Source organism: Octopus sinensis, linkage group LG14 (assembly GCF_006345805.1).
Source record: "Octopus sinensis linkage group LG14, ASM634580v1, whole genome shotgun sequence".
NCBI lineage: Eukaryota > Metazoa > Mollusca > Cephalopoda > Octopoda > Octopodidae > Octopus > Octopus sinensis.
The window spans coordinates 48,303,097-48,317,401 of NC_043010.1; the positions used below are offsets into that span (position 1 = coordinate 48,303,097).

Sequence of the window (14,305 nt, forward strand, 5' to 3'; positions counted from 1 at the left end):
TAAAAAAAAATTTACCATAATTTTTTTCCATTTTAATGTATTTTTTCGCTATTATATAAGGGAAGTAACTCTCTAAAAATGTCTACGATGAGTCAACGATTTAAAAAAAAATTTACCATAATTTTTTTCCCATTTTTAATGCATTTTTCTGCTATTTTTTGGCTATAACTCTCTAAAAATGCTTATATAGTTATTTCCCTTACAAACCCGAGCAACGCCGGGCGATACTGCTAGTAATTGACTAAAACTTTTTGTAAGTGGTGCCTCTGTATTGCCATAGTCCATAGTATGTATTGGATAATATAGTCTGATATAAACCATGTTTCTGAAGATAGTCATAGTTAGATTGCCTTTGCTCATAGTTTGTTCAGTCTGGGTTGACCTGGGGCTAAACAACAACAACTGCTACTTAAAGCCTTTTTTAAATATGCCAAAATCTTCCCAGGCAAAGAATGTATCCCTCAATATAGACTAGTAGTTAGCGACTTCAGGATCAGGGCTAAATGGATGCCCAGAAGATGACCAGCATGGAGGAGAAGGGTCTGGAAGCTTAAAGATCCTGCAAATGGACAGAGATTTAGAGAGATATTACTCGAAGCCTTTGACGAAATAGAAGGGGATATAGCTTCACTTAATGTGGAAGATAACTGGAGGTTTCTACGGGACAACCTGCTGAGAGCTGCTGACCAGATCTGTGGATGGAGCAAATCCCCCTCTCGACCCAAGGTGGTGGAACAATGTGGTTGACAGGGCTATTAGAGAAAAGAAACAGGCTTGGAAGGACTGGAAGAACGGTGATAGCAGAGAATTGTATCAAACTGCCAAAAAGGAAGCTAGGAGACAGGTTTATTTAGCCAGAGGGGAAGCAGATAAGAAAAAAATTGCCAATGTTCTGTGCCGTGAGGATCAAAGACTTGAGGTATTTTGTGTTGCAAGACAGTGTGTGAGAGAGAATCATGATGTCATAGGAGAGAAATGTGTCCACATGGATGATGGTTCACTTGCATTTAATGAGGCTGCAAAGAGAGAGATTTGGAGACTCCACTATGAAAGGTGGCTAAGTGAAGAGAATGAAGGGGAGAAAGAAAGTCTGCCAAATGCCAACCCAACAGAGGGACCAGCTATTTGAATTGACAGTACCTTGGTAGATAAAGCAATTAAGGGTATGAAGACAGAGAAAGACCCTGGCCCATCAGGAATCACCGCAGAGATGCTCAAAATATCTGGCAGTGTTAGCTATAGCCTAGTCACCCAAATAGTTAACCAGGTGGTACATGAAGGAGTCATACCCAATGACTGGTGTAGCAGCACCATAGTCAACTGCTACAAAGGTAAAGATGATGCTTTAGATACAAATAATTACAGAGATATCAAGTTGTTGGATCAGTAATGAAGGTCACAGAGATGGTCATAGCCCAACTAATTAGGGAGAGAGTCAGTTTAGATGAAATGCAGTTTGGATTTGTGCCAGGGAAAAGCACCACTGATGTCTTGACATGTTGCATAGTGATCTTTGTAAATGAAAGGCTTCTTTTGGTATCGTCTGTTTCCAGTTCAAGATGTAAGCATGTCTGAGGTGTTTGTTAGTCAACAGGCTGGAAAATTACTACTTCACTCAGAAACAGATGGGGATTGGCAACAGGAAGGGCATCTGGCTGTAGAAAACTCTGAGCAAACTCTTGTCTGGCCCTTTTAAAAACTTTCTTTCAATTCTACTTTGACTGTTTTATTTAAAAAATTTTTTTATATTTTTCTTTTTTGTTTTAACTTCTCTTAATTTATTTAGTTGCAATATGACAATTTCCTCTGTTCCTTTGTAGTAGGCCCATCATCTGTGATGTCACATGCTGTGACACCTTCTCCAGCCACAACTTGGTGCCGTTAGCTACCAGCCCTGGCTCTGCTGTCTTTCAGGTTGAGAAAAACAAACCATCAAGGTATTGGTTGCTCTCCATCAGGTTTATGGTCAAGTCTATAGCAGTGGAGATCTGCAGTGTTCTTGGCTTCCAGACCATATCCCTACTCACCATTATTGGGGTGGAGATGGCTGACCACAAGTGGAAGCCCCATGAATCAGATTGCTTGTTTCAGCACATCTCCCTACCCATCCTTCAGGGCAATGCCTTTTCCATTTTGTCTGCTGAGACCACGAAGCAGTCTGATCTACCGGAAACTGTACATTACACTCCTTAAATACTTAGATCCATGCAATAATTGCTTCCCACAATTACAACAAACCTCTCACAGGGAGCATGATACTTTTCACAATGTTTCACTCTCCTCCTTTAACTTACCTTCCTAACCTCCCCTACTAATGGCATTACCCTGTTGTCTTACTATACGAAATTCAAAAATATTCTATTTGTATTTTTCAGAATCCTAAAATCCTGGACATAAACTCCAATAAAAATCAAGTTATGCAACTACTAAAGAAATTTATATCATCAATGAATAAAATAGTAACAGATTCTGAAACATTTCAAGCATATCAAAAAGATTTCAAGGTATTTCATTACATTAATTAATCATTCTTTTTGAATTTTTGGATCATTGTCATAAGTATGTGTGTTGTTTTTTTTTCATGACTTATTCACTGTTCACCTGTGCAGATTGTTCAACTAGAACTGGACACTCATATGTCATCTTCGATGGGAAAGTCCATCATCATAGTATATGTGTATTATCTATATATCTATAAAGCTGAAGTTGTCTGTGTGTGTGTGGCGCAAGTTGACCAAAATTGAGAGTATGATAGAAGAAGGCTTGCTCTTCATTCTGTAGCAGAAAAAATTCAAATCGGATCATGTTAAGACCAAAAATTATTTACATCAAAAAGGTGCTTTTTTTCTATGAAAATCACTATTTTTTATGTTTTTTTTTTACTGCTGTGTGACCATTTTTCAGTGTATTTCAACCAGAAAAATTTTCACTTAAAGAGAATAACAAGCTACATAAGACAGCATTTTTACCTTTGAAAAATTCCAATTCTAAAGGGTTGAATTCTAAAAAACAAACCCAAGCAACGCCGGGCTATACTGCTAGTATATGTAATAATTAAGTTATTTGTGAAGAATTATCAATCCAGGCAAAATACTTTATAAGATCTCTGTTAGCACACCATAGTTCTGGACACATTCCATGATCACTCTCCATGATCAAGTTGTATGTAAGTGTTATGTCATTTTCCTCTTCTTACATCACCATGAAGTGGGTTCCCTAAAACTAATTTGGATGCTTCTAGTTCAGGGTGGTGCATGCAGTGACCAGATAGTTGCAGCCATCTTTGTCTGATCTTCTTGCTAACTTTCAGCAGGTCTCCATAAAGGCATTTGTATGCCGTCGTCGTCGCCGCTGCTGCCGCTGCTGCTGTTACTGCTGTTGCTGCTGCTGCTGTTCTTCTTCTTCTTCTTCTTTTCTTCTTCTTCTTCTTCTTCTTCTTTCTTCTTCTCTTCTTCTTCTTCTTCGTCTTCTTCTTCTTCTCTTCTTCTTCTTCTTCTTCTTCTTCTTCTTCTCTTCTTCTTCTTCTTCTTCTTCTTCTTCTTCTTCTCTTCTTCTTCTCTTCTTCTTATTATTATTATTATTATTATATTATTATTATTATTCAGTAGTTTTATTTTTATAGCGTGCTTTCACTTCACTACCGAGCGCAGCTCTGTGTGCCTTGGGTATGTGCTGTGATTTGTTGTGATGCTCTGATGGTTATTGTATGGAAAGTGTTCTGCGTAGGATGTGTGCAGTGCCTAGTATTATTATTATTATTATTATTATATTATTATTATTATTATTATTATTGTTGTTGTTCTTATGAATTGTTATTTAATATTTCAGATTGAGGTAACAGACTTTGATGACCTTGATGAACTAAACCAAGAATTACTAATGAAGCAGAAACTATGGACTGCAATGGAAGATTGGGACACTTTAACAGCAAAAGCCATGGTTGTAAGTTAAAAGCAGACATGCAAATTATCTTACTAAGTTGCATTTGGTTTAATCCTTTAGCCCTAAACCAGCCATATCAGGCCCAAATACTCTATGTTCTACATTCAAACTGGGCATATTTAACCTCTCACACCTAACCTACACTGACATTCTAAAATTAAACAGTCACATCATCAAAACCTTAAAGCTATAATTTAATGCATGCTTGAGTGTCAGGCTCACAATCATGAGGCAGTGAGTTCGATTTTCAAACTGAGCTGTGTGTTGTGTTCTTGAGCAAGATGCTTTATTTCACTGTTTTTGTCATGTAATGTGGGTTGTTTTGCTTTCTAATAAGCGAGAATTTGTCAGAAGGTCTCAAGGAAAGTGAAATGACTTACATTAATGATGAAAACTGAATTTGCGGGGAGGGTAAGAGTCAGATGCTTTGGAGATACATAAAAAGTGATGGTTCAAGAAATTTGACAGTAACTTGAATAGTGCCAATACATCCAATTTCTGAAGGTCAATTTGATACCAGACTTGGATGAGGGTGAAATTTTTCAGCATGACAGAGCTGCATGTCACAGATTGTGAACAATACAACAGAGTGTGACTGATGAAGGTGTTACCATATTGAAAGATTGGCCAACTCAGAGCCTTGGCTTAAATATCATCTAGCAAATGTGGACAGAACTAAAGAGAAGAGTTCATCAGAAGAATCCACTGCAATTTTGAAGAGTTGTGGGAGCTCAGCCACAGAGAATGGCATCTCACACCTGTGAAGATGATGAAGAATTTGTACTTTCTCTTCCCAGGTGCATTGAAGCAGTTATTCAAGTTAATGGAAGCCACACAAAATATTAACAATGTACAGTAACTTCTTGAAATGAACATTATGTAATAAATTTTCATCATAGACATTTTTCTATTTTGAAGCACTGTATCTTGACTGGTTTATGTGCTGTGGCCAAAAACTTTTGCACTGCCATTTTTGGTGGTCGTCTCACATCTTCCCACATCAGATTAATTGCCTGGTGAGTTCACCTCTGAAATATTTACTATCATTGGTAGTCCATCAATATCTATCAATGACAGAGTCTGTGTTCTCAGTGATGAAAATACTTCTGATTCTGCAGTCCAAAGCTGGAAGCACACAGGCACCAGCAGATGTCTCAGAATGATAGTCTGTTGATTGGACTGAGATGGACACTGCCCTGTGATGTCTTTCACTTGCAGCAGTGAGATGCTGTCACCAGTCCTCTTTGTGGGCAGCTGCTGCTCATGAAGTGAGAGACTTCCATGCCGATCTGTCTGCAGCAGAAGTTTCAAGTTTACATGCAGACTAAAAACCTACAACATCAAAGCTTTTATGAATTCAATCAATTGCTAATAGGCCTCTGATGCAAAACTTAACTCTTCTCTTCTTTGAAGGTATTATTTGTAATTCTATTCTTTTCTTCGTTTGCAAATACCTACTTCTCTCATGTGTGTATTGGAATGTCTGCAACTGATTAGAATATAAATTGCTTTAATGACGGTTATTATTCTTATGTACAAGTGAATGAAATATCTTAAATATTAACTAAGAATCAGACCACTGCCATAGTAATGTATATTTATCTGTTTTTATTATAAACTTTTCCAAATTACTTAAGAGATGAACAGAAGAATTATAATGCTAAACAATTATGAAAATCAAAATGCTGGAATGAAAAATATATTTATCACAGAAATATATATGCTTGTGTGCATGCATATGTATAGACAGACTCAGACATACAGGCCATTATGTACCTGATATAAAAGAAGGGAAAATTTTCAAAAAATGGTTTCCTGGATTGTTCATATTGCAGAATATTTTCTACTGTATGCTTATGTAAGCCAGTTGAAAGCTGAGCAAAATTCCTGATACCGTTTTGATTAGAATAATTGCAAGAACTGGAGCTGCTGACTGGAAGCTATTCTGTGAAACTTTATTGCTTTTAATGGGTTTCCATCCTTCAGCTTGTTATTGTAGAAATGCATAATGGAGTATAAATGATTCAGTTTATCATAAGAGCTATTTTTTTTTTTTTCTCTTTTCACAATTACTTGTTGACTTTTAGAGAGTTTTGAATTTGAATAAGTAATGAATGGAGAAATAAAAAATGAAGTTGAATTCAAATTGTTTATTTCAGTGTCCTTTTGATTCCCTTGATCATGAAGAGCTGCAAAAAAATACTCTGTCGTATTTAAAAACTTGCAATATAATGCAAAAATCTTTGCCTCCGAATAACATTGTTGGTGCATTGAAAGAGAAGGTGGAAGACATGAAAGAGAAGGTAATAGTATTAAATATATTTAATAAATGTTTTCATTTTTCTGTTACCATTTCACTAATACTTTATTTTCAGTTGTCAGTGTGTACTTTAAACAGTTATGCATCATCATCATCATCAGCATCATCATCATCATCGTAACAACTACTTTTCCATGCTTGCATGCATTGGACAGAAGAAGGTGGGTTTTCTATAGTCAGATGCCCTTCCTGTTGCCAACCGGCCCCTGTTTCTAAGCAAGGTAATATTTCTCCAGAATCAGACATGTTTTCATGGAAGATTTGAAATAAAGAACTCTCTTTATATTGCAATGACGCTTGCTTACAACTGTCACACATACTGTCAAAGCAAAGAGACAGTAATGTGCGTGCACACACACACACTCACACACACACACACACACACAAACACACGCGCACACACACACACGCACACACACATGCACACAAACACACACACACACACACGCACACACACACACACGCACACACACACACACACGCACACACACACATGCACACACACATAGGATTTTTAAAACATTGAATGGCTGCTATAAACGGATTAGATAAACAAGTCTGTTTTACCATATTAAATAACTTTATTGGTGATAATGACTAGACAGAAAATTTGCGTATGTTTGTCTGACAGACCCCGTCTCTCTGTTTTTAGGTGGCAGACTTAATCTGCTGCCTAATTTAACTCCACTGCATGACACCTTGTTGCAAGATCCAGGCCAATCTCTTGTTTGTTTCTATCTCTCGCCTGTCTTTTGACTTGTCCCAGAGGCTATGCAAAAGGCTTTGAGTGCTGTTCAATCTCTATATATATAAATGGCAAAATGTCTGTGTGTGTGTGTGTGTGTGTGTGTGTGTGTCCTTTATACAAATCCACAAATTTTTCAGTTAGAGGGCTCGCACTTTCTATGGTCATTCAAAACCGTCCAAGGGTGGTCGTGCACATCTTTACATTTCCCCAGTCACCCTGCAAAGCCATTAAAAAATCTATAGAAGTGACTTTTTTTGTGAATTTTCTATCCAAAACCCAATCAAAATCCCCGAAACTTGATACGCCAATTGAATGCCAACTAGCTGTATGTGATTGGTCAGAGATTTGGACAGTACTCGCGTGTATGTGCGCATGCACGCAGCTGTATATGCATGCACTATGACCTGGTGTTGCCGGGTCATAGAAAATATGCATTTTCACCTATGTGCCCAGACTTTGTAATCTTACTGCATTTATAGTAGACTAGCACTATGACCTGGTGTTGCCGGGTCATAGTGCTAGTCTACTATAAATGCAGTAAGATTACAAAGTCTGGGCACATAGGTGAAAATGCATATTTTCAATGATTTTATTAATCTAGATTAATGAATAACATATTCACTATGGTTTTCACTATAGTGAAACCATAGTGAATATGGAAACCATATTCACTATGATTTCACTGTGGTTTCCATAAGTGATACAAAGTTCGATGTGCTTTGCACAGATTCATACGAAACCCAATGCAGTGACCCCACATTTCTATCAGTTTGGGTACATTCATTCATAATGCATACCTTCCAGATGGTTCATGTCTATGATTTTCATGAAGGACACTTCTTCCACTGGACCCTAGAAAAAGAAGTCAAGGAGATTAACATCTGGTGAGCATGGAAGCCCATTCCACAAAAATATTAGCGATATTTCCCATGTATCCAGACTTTATGGTCACTGTATCATCATCATCATCATAAATAAATAAAAATTTTTTTACAGAAATTAACGAACAAAACCAGCTGATCCGGATGACAGATCTGGGAGTCAAAGCGACAGTTCTGAGGGTCAAAGTGAAAAATTGCTCCAAGTGAATACCATTACAGAAGTTTTTCCAAGTGCATTCAATGTATCTCAGCTTCAAAGATTTGGCTGCTATTTCTAGCACGCCCTGCTACCACGTAACAGCTATTTGCGATAAAGGACACAAAATACCTGTTACGTGGTAGCAGGGCGTGCAAGAAATAACAGCCAAATCTCTCCTTTTGTGGAGAAAGGAGCCGTTTACGCGTGATTTCAATGTTACAGTTGTTGAAAGCATGTGAAATAATCTGGAAAAGAAAAAAAACCCCCACAAAACAGAAGTCCATTGCTGGGAAACTCAGACTTTCCAAGTGACCCAATGGGTCACGGGTAGTCTAGTAAATAAATTAAATTGTATTGCAGTCAGAGATTATATGACTGTTTATAATATGAATATAGTTATTTTTATATGACTAAATACTGACATTTATTTATTTTCTTTTCAGCTTCCTGTAATAATGAACTTACATAACCCTGCTTTGAGAGCTCGACACTGGGAGCAAATTCAAAGAGTTCTTGGCTTCTCTATTACGCCAGAAGACCCATTAAACTTGGGAAAACTAATCGAGTGGAACTCTTTTGAATTTTTGGACGAAATTCAAGATATATCTAGCCAAGCAAGTTCTGAGAATGGTCTTGAGATCATTCTAAAGAAGGTAAATTCTATTTTCCCCTCGTTCTTTATTAACAACAGTTATAAACAAATAATAAGAACATTCCAGCTTGTAGTGAACCAAATTTGAGTGCCGGTTCTTTCAAATTAACTCTTTTACTTGTTTCAGTCATTTGACTGTGGCTATGCTGGAACACCGCCTTTTAGTTGAGCAAATCGACCCCAGGACTTGTTCTTTGTAAGCCTAGTACTTATTCTATCGGTGTCTTTTTGCCGAACCGCTAAGTTATGGGGACATAAACACACCAGCATCGGTTGTCAAGTGACGTTGGGGGGGGAACATATACACACACATACATACATACATACATACATACATACATACATACATATATATATATTATACACGATAGTGTAAAATTATACACATAAGGAATCTACACATAGGGTGAAGATTCAACGCATTAGAGAGCCACAAAAATAATGGATAAGATTCGACAGGAGAAAAAATTTGAAAATGAAAAACATTTACCATTTATTACCCCGGACCAATATTGGTTTCTGATCTTCTTTTAGCAAGTCATAGGAACTCACAAGGTCTGATCTTTCTCAACGAGGGCCAACCATGTAAGACAGAAGACAGGGAACTGCTATCTGCCTGCTGACTACACGAAGTAACTTTTCAAAATTTCTGTGTGGTAAGGAAACTTACCACACAGCCACTTTTTTTTATGCCTGGTACTTATTCTATCAATCTTTTTTGCCAAACTACTAGCAAATCAAACAGGCAAAAAAAAACCAAAAAAAAAAAAAAAAAACAAAACAAAGTTTTATAAATTCAAGCTTAAGAGGTTTTATTTGAATGGTTTATCAACTTAAATATTTTCTCTTTGTTCATTTATGGAATAATTTTATATAATTAGAATGTGAATCAAATCTTTTACAGGTTGAAAATTCATGGAAGAAAATTGAATTCCTTGTTTTGCCATATAAAGATTATGCCGACACGTTTATACTGGGAGGAACTGATGACATCCAGCAAATTCTTGATGACAGTATAATTAACATTTCTACCATTGCAAGTTCACGCTATGTTGGTCCCATCAAATCTCGTGTAGAGGAATGGCAAGTAGACTTGGAACTTGTTGGAAAGACTCTGGTGAGTTTCTACTAAATTTCTTTTTTTCCCTTTTGTAAATGATGTAATTTTGGGATCAGGATTCTTTCATTTAGATCCTTTCCATCCTCCTACCCCTCCTGCCCCTCCTGCTCCTCATGCCCCTCCTGATCCTCCTGCCCCCCCTGCTCCTCCTGCCCTCCTGCTCCTCCTATCCCTACTCCTGCTCCTTTTCCTGATTCTGCTCCTACTCTTACTTCTGCTGCTCCTGCTGCCCCTCTTCCACCTCTTCCTCCTGCTCCTACTTTGTTGTTCCTGCACACTTACTTTGCACATTCAATAGAGCATGTTAACTTTATTCCCTTTGAATCTTCTCAAATCCTCCTGCACTCAAAGACCATCTTTACCATGCAGCATTGCAATTTTAGCACAAGTATCATCCTGTCTGCCCTTTGCTCTAAAGGAAAAGACATTCTTATGCCAGTAACAATAGAAACTTCCAGAACTCTTTTCTAACCTTACTCTAGCTCATTAGTCAAATCCCCAATGCGTTAACATAAGATGTCCTAACAACAATGTAAACCTTGTATGATCTAGGTATCCTTGGCCTGAAGAGTAGCTTGTGTTCTACCCCTCGTTTGGATAATTTACTACTTCCGAGTTTCTTCTAGCTATGAAACATATGTAGCCTGGATTTTATCTACTCCATTCCCTAATTTTTGGATATATATGTGTGTGTATATGTGTGTATGTGTGTGTATGCTCAATCTATGCACAGTCTAAAAATGCATGTATGCACAATCTAAAAACTTTTTTTAATTAAAATTTAGGATGCATGGCTTCTGTGCCAGAAAATGTGGCTTTATCTGGAAAGTATTTTTAGTGCCCCTGATATCATACGTCAGCTTCCGAGTGAAGGCAAAATGTTCCGACAAGTTGACAAAAGTTTCAAAGACATAATGAGAAAACTACTTAAAAGACCCCGAGCTTTAAGAGCATGTTTACAGCCAGGTAAAGTGAATTGACTTGTTTATTTCAGTGCAGGTGTGCATGCGTTAGATATATTGGTGCAAAACAAGAGTGCTCAATATGTTTTATGGAGTTTAAATTTAACAGTTTTATTCAGAATTGTATTATTTACAGAACCGAAGAAAAAGAAAAGAAAACACTTCTCCTTACTTTTCTCATCACCACCATTAGACTTAATTAATTAATGTTCATCGTTAAGTATCAGATGAGTATTATTCTATATTGTATGTATGTGAAGGTGTTCTTTCCGTCATCCTCAGAAAATATTGTAATAATTAAATCTGAAGTCTCACTTTATAGATAAATAGGCCAATATCTTTAGTAATTTTAAATCAAAGTAATATTCTTCAAAGGTGTGTGCAGACGGCATAGGATATAAGATTATAAGATTAGATGAAATGCAATAAAACAGATGATTGAATAATGGTACTTGTTTATTCCTTTTAGACCATTGTGGTTGACCATTCAGTAAAAGTGTAAATTTAGATTTTTTATATTTGAAAAAAAAAAGTATTTCTATTCACCCATTTGTTTTATTTCATTTAATTGCTTTCTTATCATGTAACCTTATATTCTATGCCACCTACACACAGCTTTGAAGAATTTTGCTTTGATTTAAAATTTTCTAAAGTTATAGATATACTGTAAAGATGTAACTATCCAATCATCTTCTCCATCATCTATTCTTGCAAGGGTCATGGGGTAGAAGAATGTATCATTGTCATGTCATACCGTCTCATAGGGGCCAGTTTTCCAATTTCCATGGCATAAATATTCCCCCACCTGGATGGGTTGCAGGATTACTCACCTTTTTGCCAGCTGAATGGACTGGAGCAACATGAAATGAAGTGTTTTGCTCAAGAACACATTGCATCACCTGGTGCACAATCTTATGATCATGTGTCCAACACCCTAACCACTAAGCCATGCACCTCCACATGGGGATTGAATCCTTAAGCAACTCATTCATAGGGTTGTTCTATCAGAAGCAAACATTGTTAGACTTTGAGCTGGATTCCAATATGTGACCAACAGAGACTGTGGGCATTATCCAACCAGCTCCTTCTTGGTCTATCCCTAGGTTTCCTGCTGGTTAGCTCGACTTGAAGAGTCAGCCTTGTGATTCTTTCAGCAACATTCTAATCACATGCCATAGTAACGAAGCTAAAGTACACAGTGATGCTGCTTGGGACAGAGTGATTTTGAACTCTGCTGTGCATGTGCACTAAGTTTTAAAGTTCTAGCTCACTTCTAATGTTTACAGCAGTGCTTGGAAGGAACGTGTGTAGCATGTGATTGTTGCCTTGAGCATGAATTTGCATCAAATTTTGCCAAAAGCTTTGTGATACCTGCTCAGAGGCCTACACAAAGTTACTCCCTAATCTTCATCAGCAGAGCCAAGCCAGAGCGGCTTTTAAGCTACTGACCCTGAATGGGAAGATCTCCAAACAGATCTCTGACTTGTTTTGGAGAATTTGTTGCAGTTGTTTCCTCCAGAGTCATATCCAAATGATCACTGGATTTCCTAATTAATTTCGATTATTCCTAATATTTATTTCCAAGTTATAAAAAATGTTATCATATAAAAAATTTGTCATAAAAAAACCATGTAAAAAAATTGCTGAAAACAATTGCAGTAACGAAAACTTGGGAATCCAAAATTTCAGGATTGTGAGTCCGGATTCAGCCTGGAATGTTTTTAACTTACTCATGGAATCAGCCTGATTCCAAAATGGTATGATATATTGGGCTATGGCCTCTAGGAGTAAAGTTGAAAAAGTGTGACACACTGACATTTGCATTTATTATATTAGATATATATATTTACACACACACACACAACACACACACACACAACACACACACACACACAACACACACACACACACACACACATACATACATACACTCACACACATAATGGGCTTCTTTTCAGTTTCTATATACTGAACCGACTCACAAGGCTTTGATTGACCAAGGACTATAGAAAAAGGCACTTCGCGTCCAAGGAGTTATGTTGTGGGTCTGAACTCATTGGTTGGGAAGCAAACTTCTTACCACATGGCCATGCCTGGAGCTTCAGTTGGTTCTGAGATAAACAGAATGATGAAAACTAAAGAAGAAGCAATGACCGTTTTCATTGGAACGATTGTGTCGGATAATGGCACGAAGAATGATTGGTAGTAAGATGCACAACATTTTACATCTCTTTTACTCACTACTCTTTTACTTGTTTCAGTCATTTGACTATGGCCATGCTGGAGCACTGTCTTAGAGAGTTTTAGTTGAACAAATCAACCCCATGACTTATTCTTTGTAAGCCTAGTACTTATTCTATCAGTCTCTTTTGCTAAACTGCTAAGTTACAGAAACCTAAACACATCAGTGCTGGTTGTCAATCAATGGTGTGGGGACAAAGACAGACACACACAAATATGTACATATATATATATATATATATATATACATACACACACAAACACACAACCATCATGACAAGGCTTCTTTTAGTTTCCGTCTACCAAATCAACTTACAAAGCTTTGGTTGGTCCAAGGGTATAGTAGAAGATACTTGCCCAAAGTTCCACACAGTGGAACTGAACCCAGAACCATGTGGTTGGGAAGCAAGCTTCTTACCACACAGCCATGCCTGCACCTATCAATTTACTTTTGAATGATATTGGAAATTCTTTGGTTTCCTTGTATGAACTTTAGTTATTCACTGTTGTAGGATATTGAATATGATAATAGATCTTGTAGTTCTAATCGTACTTGGTTTTAAAAATCTATGATTTTAATCAAATGAGAATTTCTTTAAAATTATTATTTTCAGGTTTGCTTGAGGCATTACAGAATAACAATGCTTTGTTAAATTCTATACAGAAATGTCTTGAAACATATCTGGAAGTGAAACGGTTGAGTTTCCCAAGGTTACGTAGAAAAAATATTTTTCAATTTAAAAATTTTTTTAAACGTTTATGTTTTACTTGTTTCAGTCATTGGACTGCGACCATGCTGGAGCACCACCTTGAACTAAGAGAGTGGCACAATCCAAAATGATCTTAGTATAGGCAGTGTGTTAGTCTCAAGCATATATATATATGGCTTGTGTAGATAACTAAACAAATAATACATGATCAACAAAGTTTATTAATCATTGTTATACACTTTGACCTATATCAAAATTCAATGAAAAATCTGATAAGATGATCACCTCTACACACCTTGAAGGTTTAGCAAAACTAATTGCTAACTATGCAAATAGAAATCATTGGATGTAGGGAATGAAGCAGGTAAATACATACTACATATGTTTCTATGGAAAGCTGACTGGAAGTTATGTAACTTTAAGTTATTATATACATGCTCACTTCCCCTTTCTTCAAGTACTCTTTACTTTTTGTTTATGGAGTTTACTGTTGAAAGGAGGCAAGTTCAATACGATAAGAAGAAATTACA

General features: G+C 36.8%; 1 protein-coding gene across 1 annotated transcript in view; it reads left to right on the forward strand.

Moving 5' to 3' along the window:
- LOC115219341 (dynein heavy chain 6, axonemal-like) overlaps window positions 1–14,305 on the forward strand; it is a 349,247-nt gene that overhangs the window by 65,879 nt on the left and 269,063 nt on the right. The window contains exons 20-26 of the mRNA XM_036509002.1: window positions 2,376–2,504; window positions 3,829–3,942; window positions 6,102–6,245; window positions 8,534–8,743; window positions 9,647–9,859; window positions 10,648–10,828; window positions 13,680–13,776. Coding sequence (XP_036364895.1) covers window positions 2,376–2,504; window positions 3,829–3,942; window positions 6,102–6,245; window positions 8,534–8,743; window positions 9,647–9,859; window positions 10,648–10,828; window positions 13,680–13,776 — 1,088 coding nt within the window. The remainder of the gene's footprint in view (window positions 1–2,375; window positions 2,505–3,828; window positions 3,943–6,101; window positions 6,246–8,533; window positions 8,744–9,646; window positions 9,860–10,647; window positions 10,829–13,679; window positions 13,777–14,305) is intronic.